Source organism: Salvelinus sp. IW2-2015, linkage group LG18, assembly GCF_002910315.2.
Source record: "Salvelinus sp. IW2-2015 linkage group LG18, ASM291031v2, whole genome shotgun sequence".
Lineage (NCBI taxonomy): Eukaryota > Metazoa > Chordata > Actinopteri > Salmoniformes > Salmonidae > Salvelinus > Salvelinus sp. IW2-2015.
The window spans coordinates 12963455-12980454 of record NC_036858.1 but is presented as its reverse complement, the minus strand read 5'-3'; the positions used below and the strand labels follow the sequence as shown (position 1 = coordinate 12980454).

General features: G+C 43.1%; 1 protein-coding gene across 4 annotated transcripts; it reads right to left on the bottom strand.

Annotated features, from left to right (window-relative positions):
• Positions 1 to 2124: 2124 nt before the first annotated feature.
• On the bottom strand, positions 2125 to 16027 carry si:dkey-9k7.3 (circularly permutated Ras protein 1). Of its 4 annotated transcripts, none has more exons than XR_011481408.1 (21): positions 15791 to 16027; positions 8474 to 8597; positions 8121 to 8252; positions 7621 to 7857; positions 7328 to 7432; positions 7105 to 7179; positions 6855 to 6928; positions 6430 to 6609; positions 6126 to 6167; positions 5845 to 5934; positions 5576 to 5727; positions 5336 to 5417; positions 5111 to 5241; positions 4827 to 4911; positions 4569 to 4675; positions 4142 to 4260; positions 3916 to 4033; positions 3524 to 3635; positions 3080 to 3173; positions 2931 to 2960; positions 2125 to 2707 (listed from the first exon to the last, which is right to left on the bottom strand). XR_011481408.1 is itself a non-coding variant. In XM_070448305.1 (21 exons), the coding sequence occupies exons 1-21, from the start codon at positions 16016 to 16018 to the stop codon at positions 2618 to 2620; spliced, it is 2436 nt and encodes an 811-aa protein (XP_070304406.1). In that variant the 5' UTR covers positions 16019 to 16022; the 3' UTR covers positions 2125 to 2617. The 4 variants fall into 4 exon arrangements, 3 of the variants coding, with proteins under 3 accessions (XP_070304406.1, XP_023864625.1, XP_070304407.1); XM_070448305.1 differs by having other exon boundaries at positions 3524 to 3664; positions 15791 to 16022; XM_024008857.2 differs by having other exon boundaries at positions 3524 to 3664; positions 8474 to 8572; positions 15791 to 16022.
• Between the last annotated feature and the right edge of the window lie 973 nt (positions 16028 to 17000).

Genomic DNA, 17000 nt, shown 5'->3' with positions numbered 1-17000 from the left:
TTTCCAATGCCTCGCAAAGAAGGGCACCTATTGGTAGATGGGTCAAAATAAAAAAAGCAGACATTGAATATCTCTTTGAGCATGAAGTTATTAATTACACTTTGGATGGTGTCAATACACCCAGTCACTACAAAGATACAGGCGTTCTTCCTAACTCAGTTGCCGGAGAGGAAGGAAACCGCTCAAGAATATCACCATGAGGCCAAAGGTAACTTAAAACAGTTACAGAGTTGAGTGGCTGTGATAGGAGAAAGCTGAGGATGGATCAACAACATTGTGGTTACTCCACAATACTACCCGAATTGACAGAGGGAAAATAAGGAAGGAGGAAGGAAGCCTGTACAAAGTACAAATATTCAAAAACATGCATCCTGTTTGCAACAAGGCACTAACGTAATACTGCAAAAGAAATTGGCAAAGCAATTCACTTTTTGTCCGAAATACAAAGTGTTAGAGTGCATTCGTATTCAGACCCCTTGACTTTCTCTACATTTTTTTACCTTACAGGCTTATTCTGAAATTGATTAAATAAAACATTTTCTCATCAATCGACACACAATACCCCATAATGACAAAGCGAAAACAGGCTTTTTGAATATTTAGAAAACGTCWAAAAAATTAAAAAACAGAAATACCTTATTTACATAAGTATTTAGACCCACTCAACATTGAACTCAGGTGCATCCTGCTTCCATTAATCATCTTGAGATGTTTCTACACCTTGATTGGAGTCCACCTGTGGTAAATTCAATTGATTGAACATGATTTGGAAAGGCACACACCTGTCTATATAAGGTCTCACAGTTGACAGTGCATGTCAGAGCAAAAAACAAGCCATAAGGTCCGTAGAGCTCCGAAACAAGATTGTGCCGAGGCACAGATCTGGGGAAGGGTACCAAAACATTTCTCTAGCATTGAAAGTCCCCAAGAACACAATGGCCTCCATCATTCTTAAATGGAAGAAGTTTTGGGGAGAAGGGCCTTGATCAGGGAGGTGATCAAGAACCTGATGGTCTCTCTGACAGATCTCCAGAGTTCCTTTGTGGAGATGGGAGAACTTTCCAGAAGGACAACCATCTCTGCAGCACTCCACCAATCAGGCCTTTATGGTAGAGTGGCCAGACAGAAACCACTCCTCTGTAAAAGGCAGATGACAGCCCGATTAGAGTTTGCCAAAAGGCACCTAAATGGCTCTCTGACCATGAGAAACAAGATTCTCTGGTCTGATGAAACCAAGATTGAACTCTTTCGCCTAAGTGCCAAATATTACGTCTGGAGGAAACCTGCCACCATCCCTACGGTGAAGCATGGTGGTGGCAGCATCATGCTGTGGGGATGTTTTTCAGGGGCAGGAACTGGAAGACTAGTCAGGCTTGAGGGAAAGATAAACGGAGCAAAGTACAGAGAGATCCTTGATGAAAACCTGTTCCAGAGTGCTCAGGAACTCTGACTGAAGCGAAGGTTCACCTTCCAACAGGACAACGACCCTAAACACATAGCCAAGACAACGCAGGAGTGGCTTCGAGACAAGTCTTTGAATGTCCTTGTGTGGCCCAGCCAGAGCCCGGACTTGGAACCCGATCGAACATCTCTGGAGAGATCTGAAAAAGCTGTGCAGCAATGCTCCCCATCCACCCTGACAGCTTGAGAGGATCTGTAGAGAAGAATAGGAGAAGCTCCCCAAATACAGGTGTGCCAAGCTTGTAGAGTCCTACCCAAGAAGACTCAAGGCTGTAATCGCTGCCAAAGGTGCTTCAACAGAGTTCTAAGTAAAGGGTCTGCTTTCCACCAGACACTGGGAGATGAATGACCTGAAGGACAATAACCTGAAACACAACACCACATCTACACTGGAGTTGTTTACCAAGAAGAAAGTGAATGTTCCTGAGTGGCCGAGTGACAGTTGACTTAAATCTACTTGAAAATCTACGACAAGACCTGAAAATGGTTGTCTAGCAATTATCAACAACCAATTTGACAGAGCTTGAAGAATTTTGAAAAGAATAGTGGACAAATGTTGTGCAATCCAGGTATGGAAAGCTCTTAAGAGACTTACCCAGAAAGATTCACAGCTGTAATTGCTGCCAAAGGGGCTCCTACAAAGTATTGACTCAGGGTTGTGAATACTTATGAAAATTAGATATATATTTATTTCATTTTCAAGACATCTGCAACATTTTCTAAGAACATGTTTTCAGTTTGTCATTATGCGGTATTGTGTGTAGATGGGTAATATCGATTGAATACATTTTGAGTGCAGGCTGTAACACAACAAATTGTGGAATAAGTCAAGGGGTATGACTATATTCTGAAGGCACCGTAGGTACAAACCCATTTCACTTTCTATGTGCCATCGCAGTTCTGACATGACGTTCTGATAGTGTGCATAGATAAGAACAGAGGCAAGTTTTATTACTTCTTTGGAAAAGTTGTTTTTACAAATAGAATGAACAAGTACAATATCGACAGTTAATGCTATTTTAAATAATATATTTCCAGATGTAGAATTTTTGTTAGATACATGAATTAGTCAGATTTGTGCATAAATAGGCCTCCCCAGAAGTCGGTAGGACTTGAATAACTTCCAAGGATATCAGGCATAGTCAGTAGCCACCAATCAGTGTTGGTGCTTTTCCTTCAGTGAAATAGGCCTCCTGTTGCTGTTCTTCATGCTGTACAGCAGTGCAGCACCCATGTCTGTTAGAGACTGAAGCGGAGAGCGATATGAAGGAGGGAGATTAGCAGGGTAGACTAGAGGAAGTTAGGGGGTAATATTTGGATAGGAGCTTGAGATTGCGAAGGTAAAATAGCATGATTTGTGTATCTGAATAGTACGTTGGATATTACCATAGAGGCAATTGTAGTCTGGGTGAAAATATGTTGTAATGTTCATATCAGGGTCCTATATCGATGGATATGTTATACATTACCTGCAGTGTATCCGAACGTATGGATTGTCTCTAAGATGGAATAAAACCAATGACAATTAGTCTTCAATTACTGAACAGAATGTATTAAAGAATGCACCATCATCTTACACAGTTTCACAATCGTCTCAATACTGCACACACAGACCTACCCTTGTGTAGTTTTGTAGGCAGTTGTGTATAGGGTCCATGGTTTTAAGCCATTTTGAATAAATCAGTTTGTCTTCTGCACTTCTATCATACTCTCTGAAAAGGTAAAAGACAAGCATGTTGTCACGTATACACGAATACAAGTTGACAAATGCCTATGTACAGCAGAATTGACCAGCCAACACACAAGCACAAACGTGTGCATGCTCATACACGTATTCGCACTCTCGCTCACCCACACACACAAAAACAGGCCTTGTTCACTCATGTGAATCCGGCTGTCAGTCTCACTCACTAATTAGCGCCCATTCTGAGGCTCTGCCTCCACACACACACCCAGGCACGCGCGCACACACCCAGGCGCGCGCACACACACACACACACACACACACACACACACACATGTTTTGCTGTCCGTCAACCTTCTCACTAAATCATTCACTCACAGGGCTCTCTCCATCAGTTCCCTCTGTGTCTCCCCCTCACTCTTTGCGTCTTGGAAGCGGCCCCTGACAGCTAGAGCGGCGCTGGCCTGGGATGAGTTGAGCTGAATGATGGCTAGAAACAGAGAGGAGAGGACCACTGAGCTGAGAGGGAGAGGAGAGAGGGTTACAGTGTTCGGTTACTACCACGACTCCTAACATGGTTGTCATCATCATTATTATCCTATCACATTGTTTAGCAAATGGAGTGGATTGTGATGTGTAAACACATTTCTATAATTCTTTGATTTTAACTAGTCTTTCTGGTAGATAAACTGGCAACAAAAGGCATTTCTGAATTCACATGTCATGAATGCTGGAAAACGCTTGAGTGAGTTCTGGACGTGTCCCATTACCTGTCATCCGTCACCTCTTTATCAGCAGTCAGCACTCTGAGCATACTGTGTCCATCCTTCTGTCTGTATCTCAGCTGCAGCTGAACAGACACACGGCCACCTGCCACTGGGGCTGACACTAAACGTCAGAGAAAGAAAATAAATATTACAAATGTATTCCTCTGTGAACTTGGTCCCCAATCCTTAAATCTTTGACTGGTCCGCCTCCTCATCCCTCTGTTCTCACCCTCTCCCTGTGAGCCGTGTTCCCTCGCTCCAAATTGAAAGGTGATTTCTGTGTCTGATGCCACATTTCCCACCTCTCTGGTCACCCTGTTCCCAGCCTCTCTCTCTCCTTTCACACACCTGAAGGAAGAGCGAATGAGGGCGAGAGATGAAGGCCTTTTCCAGTCAAATCAGGGATCTGTTCAAATGTGTCGCTGGTGTGACAGTGCTAGATTTGCCATTTACAATTTATGATTGTCAATTCACCCCCAAAAAATGATTGAGGATGAGCATGCAACTGGTGTTCCTAAGCATTTAAACCACTTCATTTTAAATACTGATGGTGACGTACACATTACGAATGCATTATACATATACAAACATCTACCCACACACATACTATATTTGAAAATACACATGAATATACAGATGTTTAATTCAACACTTACAGAGTTGTGGGGAGCAGCAAAGTCACACTGCAGTGTGTCGCTATCGTCCTGTTCTCTATAATCTCCTCAAATTCAGTGTATAGTTCATGTGGACTTGCTATCACCACCTAGGGGGAAAGGATGACACGTACAGTACCATATTAAAAGACACATATTGAACAATGGACTCTGATCACATACGGGCCAAATAGGATTGTAGCTCAATGACATACACAGCACAAAGGAGAGTAATACAAGATTATTTATTGTATCTCATACCTTTCCGCTTGTGCGGTCTGCTAGTCTCCCCAGCTCATCAAGTCTGCAGTCTGTCCCCTCGATAGCCAACACTGATACTGTCACCCTAGGAGAGAAAGGGTTACATACTGTAAGCGCTTGCTTATAATATTCAATAACTGAAAATCACTTATGTTAACACTTAAAAGGCTATCAACATAGTCTGTAGGAAAATGAGCTATTTCAAGGTAAAATAGGTTCTCCACTGTGATGATCAAATAGAAGTGAAAATGTAGCTAGTGAAGATAGTACAGAGTTGCACCGACCCCTGGCTAGCAGCGTACTCCCCCAGGTCATGGTAGAAGATAGTGGAGGAGAGGCAAGGTCGAGCATCAATGCCCTCCACCTCCAGATTCCCCAGGTCTGTGTTGGCCTTTCCATCTGTGCAGATGATCACCTTGGAAGAGGGCAATACATTATATTGGTACTACATCATAAACAAAACAGATGCAGTATGTATTCAGAGCACTGGAACTATGGGACTGACTGACCTTCGACCCTGGTTGCCGAGAAGCCATCGCTATGGCTACAAGAGAAGCCGGACCTAAAGCCGTGGCACCACTCTCAGACAATCTTTTAATGAAAAGAGGAAGTGACAACATACCATTATTTTATTTTATTATTACTTCATTGGACCAGTTTGAATGAGTCCATGGCTTATTTGCTCTTGGACCACATGGGCCCTTGAATTAAAATGTAGAGTTTGTTTTTATTGCCCCTTTCAACATTACCCCAGAATCTCTCTCTGTAGACAGTCCCTGGTCCTGGAGAGGGGGGGTGGGCTGGGGAAGCTGAACGCTGCTTCCTTAAGGTATTCACTGTCAATCAACTCCGCACCCCGCAAAAAACGTGAGGTGAACTCGTCATATCCATGCAGAGTCACCTGTCAAAACAAACATCAGTGGATGACCTTAAGATACAGATGAAAACAACTTCAGATTTACACCCAACTATTGGATGAATGCATCCAAATATTGAATCCAAATCAGTAATATTGAACCTGATTGTTGAACGTGATGAGTCCTACTCGCATGTGTGGTTGTGTTTCACTCAGCTTCCGAACACTCTGTAACACTGCTTCCTGAACAAACTGGTTTAAAATCCGCATTGGTGTTATCATTACCAGCATGTACACAACCACAGACCATTATCAATTCTAGCAAAGCAAATGATTGTGAATCTGCCACTGCATATTTCATTTACTGGTAGTTACTACGATCATCACAGTATCTCCCCAAATGTATCCACTTATGCCCATTTAAATAATCAAAGATGGTTGACCTGAAGACGTGACCTGTAGAGTGGCTGTTTTCCTTCCAACACCTGGCACAAGAAAAAGAGAGAATTTCACTGCTCATCTCAATCTCCCAAAGAGGGTTGTAGTCAGTATATACTGTGGCCAGTATAAATGGTCAGAAATACAGCTTCAACCAGCACTGAATGTGAAGCTACTTAAAACAGAAAAATATGGATTTTACAGAACAAAATTGATTATAGAGGTATCCCTATCACATTTATTCTAATCTAACCTTACAGAGCCTGGGGAAAACACTAACAAATAACACTAATGGTCTTGTGTTCATACCTGGGAGGTGATACTCATGGACGCTGAGATGTCGATACAGAACAGGAGCAGTGTGTCTGTAAGGGCCAGGGCCTTGTCACCGGGGGTCAACAGAAAGACACTGTCCTGGCAACCGAGACAGATTGCAGATGAGGAGGTAGGTGGTTCCAATGATGACTGGCAAAAATAACAGACATTCACCTGTAGAGCAACAGAGGGATGATGGAAAGGCAGTTGTTTGAGAGAAATTGTACCTTCAGTAGTCATGAATTACAATAAGTAGTAGGTATAACTTAATTGAGATTGATTGTAGGTCTACCATTATTGTTGAATCATTTGGAAGGCATGAAGTTAGAATCATAATAGTGATTACCGCTTGACCACTGTGATTATTTGATCATATTGCGTAGGATTCATGTTCAAGAGAGTGTGAAAGGTCAAACTACCACATTGTCATAGAAGGAGTCCAGCACAGAGCCACACTGGGAGCAGCAGGTGGGCTCTCCCTCTATGGTGAACACTGTGATTGGACACACGTTGGTCAACACAGACAAGCAAGTTAGACTGTGACATACCGAGAGGACAGTATAAAAGTCAGGAGTATCACACAGAGAGACAGTGAAAAATCAGGTCAAAGGCATTGACTATCATATACCAAACATTATCTCAGAATGATAGCAGGAATAGTCCACTGACCGTTTTCCTCTGATATCAGCTCCCCCAAACTGACTAGGATCACATTTGGATTCCCCACCAATGGTTCCCTTGATCCTGTGTAGTAAATGGCCATTAGTAGTTGCAATTGTGCTTTGTATCTTTATTTATGAGCGCCTACATTTTGTCTTTTCAATGAGGAATTATCTAATGACCTGTGAAGATACTGTATACTAATGGATGTCCATAATGAAACAGGATTTACTGGAGGATGAAGAGGAAGACTTTGAGGAGGAGAAAGAATCAGGCAACAGAACTAGGTATTCTGGACAGGACCTCATAAAGGAAGGTCTTGGTGGCAAGGCTGGAGCTAGAAGTAGAGAGAATCATGTTTTTCAACTCTGGTTGTAGTCATAATCTTCATCACATCTTTATCATCACATGCAAGACTGTTTGTTTTGTTGGCATCTTAAGATGTGAATTGCCTGAATGGTGGTATGGTCTGACAATACTAGCTTTGAACAATGAATGTCTCTTGACAGGACATTAACCAGTCACCTGACTTCTGTGCAGATCCACTGCTGCCGGTGGTGTTTGGATGCTTCATCTCTTCCCCACTGCCTTCTGGGATATTGTATGAGTAGTCTGGATCCCATGGATGACTCCCAATGTCTGGTTCCTTCTTTGGAAGGTCATAGGTCAGCCTCTGGCTATTGGAAGGGAGAAGGGAAGGTGGGCCTGGGATTGGCTGGACGCAAGCAGGCGATTGAGATCGCATGAATGGGGGGAGCAGAGCTGGGGAAGGTGGAAATGGACACAATGTTAGCCACAATCTCAAGAGTTCACTCATGACTTTTGAGACACTGAAATTGAACTGTATATCCTAAAAATGACATTATACATAGAATTCCCCAGTACAGTGATGCTAGGCAAACCTGCCCATTGAGTTGTTTGAGATGTGAGCTGTTGGGGCTAGCCTGGAACATCCCCTCCTCTTCTAATATGGAAGGCTGAATTCTCATACAATGGCAAGGGGTTGGGAGCTGTCTTCACCTCACCATTTTTAAAAGATTTCTCAGTGATTCTCTGTTCTGGAGAGTGGTGTTGTTGTTTTTGTAGTTCTGGGGAGGGTGCTGGAGGAGGAGGGGGAGGACTGCGGGGACGGATTCTGTTTGGGGGAGGAAGGAGAGCTGGGAGAGATGAGAGACAGGGCATTGTTAATGTTAATGTCTACTACACAGGATTCATTAATGAACTGGCAGGACAGTGTTTGGGCAGCAACGGGCATTCGGACAGGACGGGGATTCACTGACAGGACATTCACTGACAGGACAGTGTTTGGGCAGCAACGGGCATTCGGACAATGTTAGCAAGATTTCATTTGAAGTGTGTCTGAAAAATTATAACTCACCTGAACGTTTAACTGCAATTTGTGGTTTCGTTTGGACGTCCCTCTGATAGGTTGATGGAGGGACATAAACAAACCCACAGGCAAACTCCATTGGTGGTCCTACCACATAAGCAGGGATAATCAACTAGATTCAGCCACAGGCCAATGGTCAGGACGCAGGAACATAATTACAAATAATTTGTACACTGCAAATTGACCGCAAGAAGACCAAACAGATATATTTGACTAAAACATAATAATTTCAAACCTTACTTACATTTGTATGTGATCACATACATCTCTCTATTATGCGTGTGAAAACGTTGGAACTTGGAGATGATTTGATGGTGTTTTTACAGTCTTTTATGTCCAACATTTTTTTTTAAATCCCCTCAGCAGCCTTCACTGAGATATATATATATATACAGTACCAGTCAAAAGTTTGGACACACCTACTCATTCAAGGGTTTTTATATATTGTAGAATAATAGTGAAGACATCAAAACTATAAAATGACACATATGGAATCATGTAGTAACCAAAAAAGTCTAAAACAAATCAAAATATAGCCATCAATAAAAAACTAACAAAAACACACAAAAAACACCTTCACTTCACTTTCACAGCATACTATTGCCTTGATGCCAGCTTTGCACACACACTCTTGGCATTCTCTCAACCAGCTTCATGAGGTAGTCACCTGGAATGCATTTCAATTAACAGGTGTGCCTTGTTAAAAGTTCATTTGTGTAATTTCTTTCCTTCTTAATGCATTTGAGCCAATCAGTTGTGTTGTGACAAGGTAGGGGTTGTATACAGCACTATTTGTTATAGTCCATATTATGGCCATATTATGGCAAGAACAGCTTAAATAAGCAAAGAGAAACGACAGTCCATCATTACTTCAAGACATGAAGGTCAGTCAGTTTCTTCAAGTGCAGTCGCAAAAACTATCAAGCACTATGATGAAACTGGCTCTCATGAGGACTGCCACAGGAAAGGAAGACCCAGAGTTACCTCTGCTGCAGAGGATACGTTCATTAGAGTTAACTAGGTGAACGGATGATCTGAGCATGTGTGGTTCCCACCGTGAAGCATGGAGGAGGAGGTGTGATGGTGTGAGGGTGCTTTTCTGGTGACAATGTCGGGATTTATTTAGAATTTAAGGCACACTTAACCAGCATGGCTACCACATCATTCTGTAGCGATACACCATCCCATCTGGTTTGCGATTAGTGGGACTATAACTTGTTTTTCAACAGGACAATGACCCAAAACACACCTCCAGGCTGTGTAAGGGATATTTGACAAAGAAGGAAAGTGATGGAGCACTGCATCAGATGACCTGGCCTGCACAATCAACTGACATCAACTGAATTCAGATGAGTTGGACCACAGAGCGAAGGAAAAGCAGCCAGCAAGTGCTCAGCATATGTGGGAACTCCTTGAAGACTGTTGGAAAAGCATTCCTTATGAAGCTGGTTGAGAGAATGCCAAGAGTGTGCAAAGCTGTCATCAAGGCAAAGGGTGGCTATTTTGAATCATCTCAAATATGAAATACATTTGGATTTCTTTAACACTTTTTTGGGTATAACATGATTCCATATGTGTTATTTCATCGTTTTGATGTATTTGGCAGCAATTACAGCTGTAAGTATGTCTGGGCAAGTCTCTAAGAGCTCTGCACACCTGGATTGCACAATATTTGCACATTATTATTTTTAAAATTCTTCATGTTCTGTCAAGTTGATTGTCGATCGTTGCTAGACAACCCTTTTCAAGTCTTGCCAAAGATTTTGAGCCGATTTAAGTCAAAACTATAACACGGTCACTCAAGAACATTCAATGTCATCTTGGTATGAAACTCCAGTATATATTTGGCCTTGTGTTTTAGGTTATTGTTCTGCTGAAAGGTGAATTTGTCTCCCAGTGTCTGTTGGAAAGCAGACTGAACCAGGTTTTCCTCTAGGATTTTTCCTGTGCTTAGCTCTATTCCGTTTATTTTTATCCTAAAAAACTACCTAGTCCTTGCCAATGACAAGCATACCGATAAAATGATGCAGCCACGGCCATGCTAGAAAATATGAAGAGTGCTACTCATTGATGTGTTGTGTTGGATTTGTCCCAAACATATTGCTTTGTATTCAGGACATAAAGTTAATTTCTTTGCCACATTTCTTGTAGTTTTACTTTAGAGCCTAATCTATCGGCGACGGATAACTTCCGGCGCCGATAGAGATGGCAGCCTCGCTTCGCGTTCCTTGGAAAATATGCAGTATTTTGTTTTTTTACGTGTTATTTCTTACATCGGTACCCCGGGTAATCTTAGGTTTCATTACATACAGTCGGGAGGAACTACTGAATATACGATTAACGTCAACTCACCATCGTTCCTACCAGGAATATGACTTTCCCGAAACGGATCCAGTGTTTTGCCTTCCACACAATACAATGGATCTGATCCAGCCGGCGACCCTGGGCGACGCCGAAAAGGGAAAACGTGGCGGTCTCGTGGTCAGGCTTCGGAGACGGCGCACATCGCGCTCCACTCCCTAGCATACTACTCGCCAATGTCCAGTCTCTTGACAATAAGGTTGATGAAATCCGAGCACGGTAGCATTCCAGAGAGACATCAGGGATTTGCAACGTGCTCTGCTTCACGGAAACATGGCTAACTCAAGGGACCTAACGGAGTCGGGTGCAGCCAGCTGGTTTCTCCATGCATCGCCCGACAGAAACAAACATCTTTTCCGGTAAGAAGAGGGGCGGGGGGTATGCCTTATGATTAACGAGAATGTGGGGACCATCATAATAACACACAAGAACTCAAGTCGTTCTGTTCACCTGATCTAGAACTCCTCACAATCAAATGTCGACCGCATTATCTACCAAGGGAATTCTCGTCAATCATAATCACAGCCGTATACATTCCCCCCAAGCAGACACATCGATGGCCCTGAACGAACTTTATCTGACTCTTTGTAAACTGGAAACCACACACCCTGAGGCTGCATTCATCGTAGCTGGGATTTTAACAAGGCTAATCTAAAACAAAACTCCCTAAATTCTATCAGCATATCGATTTGCTACCAGGGCTGGAAAAACACTGGACCATTGCTACACTAATTTCGCCGACGCTTACAAGGCCTCCCGCCCCCCTTCGGAAAAGCTGACACGACTCCATTTTGTTGATTCCTGCCTAAAACAGAACTCAAACAACAAGCTCCCGCGCTCAGGTCTGTTCAACGCTGGTCCGACCAATCTGAATCCACGCTTCAAGACTGCTCGATCACGCGGATTGGAATATGTTCCGCATCGCGTCCAACAACAATATTGACGAATATGCGATTCGGTGAGCGAGTTCATTAGGAAGTGCATTGACGATGTCGTACCCACAGCAACGATAAAACATCCCAAACAGAAACCGTGGATTGACGGCAGCATTCGCGTGAAACTGAAAGCGCGAACCACTGCTTTTAACCAGGGCAAGGTGACCGGAAGCATGACCGAATACAAACAGTGTAGCTATTCTCTCCGCAAGGCAATCAAACAGGCTAAGTCTCAGTACAGAGACAAAATCGAGTCGAAATTCAACAGCTCAGACCACAGAGTATGTGGCAGGGTCTACAGTCAATCACGGATTACAAAAAGAAAACCAGCCCCGTCGAGACCAGGATGTCTTGCTCCCAGACAGGGCTAAACAACTTTTTTGCCCGCTTTGAGAAATACAGTGCCACTGACACGGCCCCCTACCAAAACCTCGGGCTCTCCTTCACTGCAGCCGAGGTGATAAAACTATTTTAAACGTGTTAACCCTCGCAAGCTGCAGGCCCAGACGGCATTCCCAGCCGCGTCCTCAGAGCATGCGCAGACCAGCTGGCTGGTGTGTTTACGACATATTCAATCAATCCTTATCCAGTCTGCTGTTTCCCACATGCTTCAAAGGGCCACCATTGTTCCTGTTCCCAAGAAAGCTAAGGTAACTGAGCTAAACGACTATCGCCCCGTAGCACTCACTTCCGCTCATCATGAAGTGCTTGAGAGACTAGTCAAGACCATATTCACTCCACCCTACCGGACACCTAGACCCACTCCAATTTCTTACCGACCCAATAGTCCACAGACGACGCAATCGCAACACACTGCACACTGCCCTAACCCATCTGGACAGAGAATACCCATGTGAGAATGCTTTCATCGATTACAGCTCCAGCATTTAACACCATAGTACCCTCCAAACTCGTCATCAAGCTCGAGACCCTGGTCTCTGACCCCGCCCTGTGCAACTGGGTCCTGGACTCCTGACGGGGCCGCCCCCAGGTGGTTGAGGTAGGTAACAACATCTCCACCCGCTGATCCTCAACACTGGGCCCCACAAGGGTGCGTTCTGAGCCCTCTCCTGTACTCCCTGTTCACCCACGACGCGTGGGCCATGCACGCTCCAACTCGATCATCAAGTTGCGGATGACACTACATGTATGCTTGATCACCAACAACGACGAGACGGCCTACAGGGAGGAGGTGAGGGCCCTCGGAGTGGGTGTCAGGAAAATAACCTCATACTCAACGTCAACAAAACAAAGGAGATGATTGTGACTTCAGGAACAGCAGAGGGAGCACCCCCCTATCCACATCGACGGGTCAGTAGTGAGAAGGTGGAAAGTTTTAAGTTCCTCGGTGTACACATCACGGACAAACTGAATTGGTCCACCCACAACAGACAGCGTTGTGAAGAAGGCGCAGCAGCGCCTCTTCAACCTCAGGAGGCTGAAGAAATTCGGCTTGTCACCAAAAGCACTCACAAACTTCTACAGATGCACAATCGAGAGCATCCTGTCGGGCTGTATCACCGCCTGGTACGGCAACTGCTCCGCCCACAACCGTAAGGCTCTCCAGAGGGTAGTGAGGTCTGCAGAACGCATCACCAGGGGCAAACTACCTGCCCTCCAGGACACCTACACCACCCGATGTCACAGGAAGGCCATAAAGATCATCAAGGACAACAACCACCCAAGCCACTGCCTGTTCACCCCGCTATCATCCAGAAGGCGAGTCAGTACAGGTGCATCACAAGCAGGGACCGAGAGACTGAAAAACAGCTTCTATCTCAAGGCCATCAGACTGTTAAACAGCCACCACTAACATTTAGCGGCCGCTGCCAACATACTGAACTCAACTCCATAGCCACTTTAAAAATGGAATTTGATGGAAATTATGTAAAAATGTACCACTAGCCACTTTAAGCAATGCCACTTAATACAATGTTTACATACCCTACATTACCCATCTCATATGTATATACTGTACTCTATATCATCTACTGCATCTTGCCATCTTATGCAATACATGTACCACTAGCCACTTTAAACTATGCCACTTTATGTTTACATACCCTACAGTATCATCTCATATGTTATTACCGTACTCTATACCATCTACTGCATCTGCCATGCCGTTCTGTACCACCACTCATCCATATATCTTTATGTACATATTCTTTATCCCTTCACACTTGTGTGTGTGTGTAAGGTAGTAGCGTGGAATTGTTAGGTTAGATTACTGTTGGTTATTACTGCATTGTCGGAACTAGAAGCACAAGCATTTCGCTACACTCGCATTAACATCTGCTAACCATGTGTATGTGACTAATAAAATTTGATTTGATTTGATTTGAATTGCAAACAGGATGCATATTTTGGAATATTTTTATTCAGTACAGGCTTCCTTTTTTTCACTCTGTCAGTTAGATTACTATTGTGGAGTAACTACAATGTTGATCCATCCTCAGATTTCTCCTATCACAGACACGTGTAACTGTTTTAAAGTCACCATTGGCCTCATGGTGAAATCCCTGAGCGGTTTTCTTCCTCTCCAGCAACTGAGTTAGGAAGGACGCCTGTATCTTTATAGCGACTGGTTTTATTGATACACCATCCAAAGTGTAATTAATAACTTTACCATGCCTTGGTTTTTGTTGTTGAATCTGTGTTTGAAATTCAATGCTCGACTGAAGGACCTTACAGATAATTGTATGTGTGGGGTACAGGGATGAGGTTGTCATTAAAAAATCATGTTAAACTCTATTATTGCCTCCTGAGTGACGCAGCGCTCTAAGGCACTGCTTTACAGTGCTTGAGGTGTCACTACAGATCCAGGTTCGATCCCAGGCTATGTCACAGCCGGCCATAACCGGGAGACCCATGAAGTGTCGCACAATTGGCCCAGCGTCGTCCGGGTTAGTAGAGGGTTTGGACGGCCGAGTTTTCGTTGTTCCATTGCGCTCTAGCAAGTCCTTGTGGCGGGCCGGGCACCTGCAAGCTGAATCCGGTCGCCAGCTGGATGGTGTTTCCTCTGACACATTGGTGCGGCTGGCTACCAGGTTAAGTGAGCAGTGTGTCAAGAAGCAGTGCAGCTTGGCAGGGTCGTGTTTCGGAGGACGCATGGCTCTTGACCTTCATCTCTCCCGAGTCCGTAGGGGAGTCGCAGCGATGGGAAAAGACTGTAACTACCAATTGTATATTACGAAATTGGGGAGAAGGGGTAAAAGTAAAAAAACAAAAACGTTTTTACTCTTATTGCACACAGAATGAGTCCATGCAACTTATTATGTGACTTGTTAATCTATTTTTTACTCCTGAACTTATTTAGGCTTGCCGTAACAAAGCGTTTGAATACTTATTGACTCAAGATCTTTCAGCTTTTCATTTTTTATTCATTTGTAAAACTTTTGAAAAACATAATTCCGCTTTAACATTATGGTGTGTTGTGTGTAGGCCAGTGACGAAATATCTCAATTTAATCAATTTTAAATTCCGGCTGTAACAACAAAATGTGGTAAAAGTGATAAGGTGTTAGTACTTTCTGAAGGTACTATATATACAGAAAACTTGGTGTGCCAAATAAAATCATAGCAGGCCAAATTTGGCTACCGGGCCGTCAGTTGGGGTACCCTAACCTAAGGTAAGGACATGGACATTAAAACACATCAAACCAGTCACCAGGATGTAGACACTTCTATCACATTGTCAAACTCTTATTTCTAAGCCTTTGTGTGTCATTGTGATCTTGAATAAATCTTAATTTATGGCATCCGATGCAAGCTATTTACAATTAGATTACAACACTGATGCAAACACACCCATAGGATGTAGTATTACCAGTCAATACTAGTCAATACTACTAATACTATTACCATGTAGTATTACCAGTCAAGCTCCAGAAGATATATTGGTAACACAGTAACTAATGTTAACACAGCTCTGTGGAAAGAATGGTCAAGTACAGGATAAGATACATTGACATTGCATTCAATGAGTCATACAAATGAGTCTTACTTACGTATGCAAAGCCTTGTGAACAGTGACGGTTCAAACTTGAGTTACTCCCAGTCTGAAGTGTTAGGAGTGAGTGAGTGATGACATCACTCCTTCTCTGTGTTATAATGTAAAAAGAAACCTGCTTAACAAGTTTGTCCAATGGAGTGTATACATAATATAACATGGAATGGAAACAAAACACACACACACAGCATTGTAGTACAGTCAGTGTAGAGATTGCAGTGGACATTGCGTTGTTCCACCTTGTGAATATTCATGTTTGTAAAAGTTTATGTTCAGGGAGGGAATCAGCACAGATCAGACAGGTTTGAACATTGACCCTTAACACATACAGCACCAGTCAAAAGTTTGGACACACCAACTCATTCCAGGGTTTTTCTTAATTTTTTGTATTTTCTCCATTGTAGAATAATAGTGATGGCATCAAAACTATGAAATAACACATATGGAATCATGTAGTAACCAAAAAAGAGTTAAACAAATCAAAATATATTATATATTTGAGCTTCTTTAAAGTAGCCACCCTTTGCATTGATTACAGCTTTGCACAATCTTGGCATTCACTCAACCAGCTTCACGAGTTAGTCACCTGGAATGCATTTCAATGAACAGGTGTGCCTTGTTAAAAGTTCATTTGTGGAATTTCTTTCCTTCTTAATGCGTTTGAGCCAATCAGTTGTGTTGTGACAAGGTAGGGGTTGTATACAGAAGATAGCCCTATTTGGTAAAGGCCAAGTCCATATTATGGCAAGAACAGCTCAAATAAGCAAAGAGAAACAACAGTCCATCATTACTTTAAGACATGAAGGTCAGTCAATACGGAACATGTCAAGAATTTTTGAAAGTTTCTTCAAGTGCAGTCGCAAAAACCATCAGCCGCTTACGATGAAACTAACTCTCATGAGGACCACCACAGGAAAGGAAGACCAGAGTTATGTCACGTTTCCTGACCTGTTTTCTGTTAGTTTTGTATGTTTTGTTGTCAGGACGTGAGTTTGGTTGGGCATTTCTATGTTTTGTGTTTCTATGTTTAGGTCTGTTGTAATCAGCCTTATATGGTTCTCAATCAGAGACAGGTGTTTGACGTTGTCTTCTGATTGAGAACCATATATAGGTTAGCTGTTCACACTGTTGGTTTGAGGGTGGTTGTCTCCTGTGTCTGTGTATATGTTTTCACCATACGGGACTGTTTCGTTCGTTCGTCGTTTTTG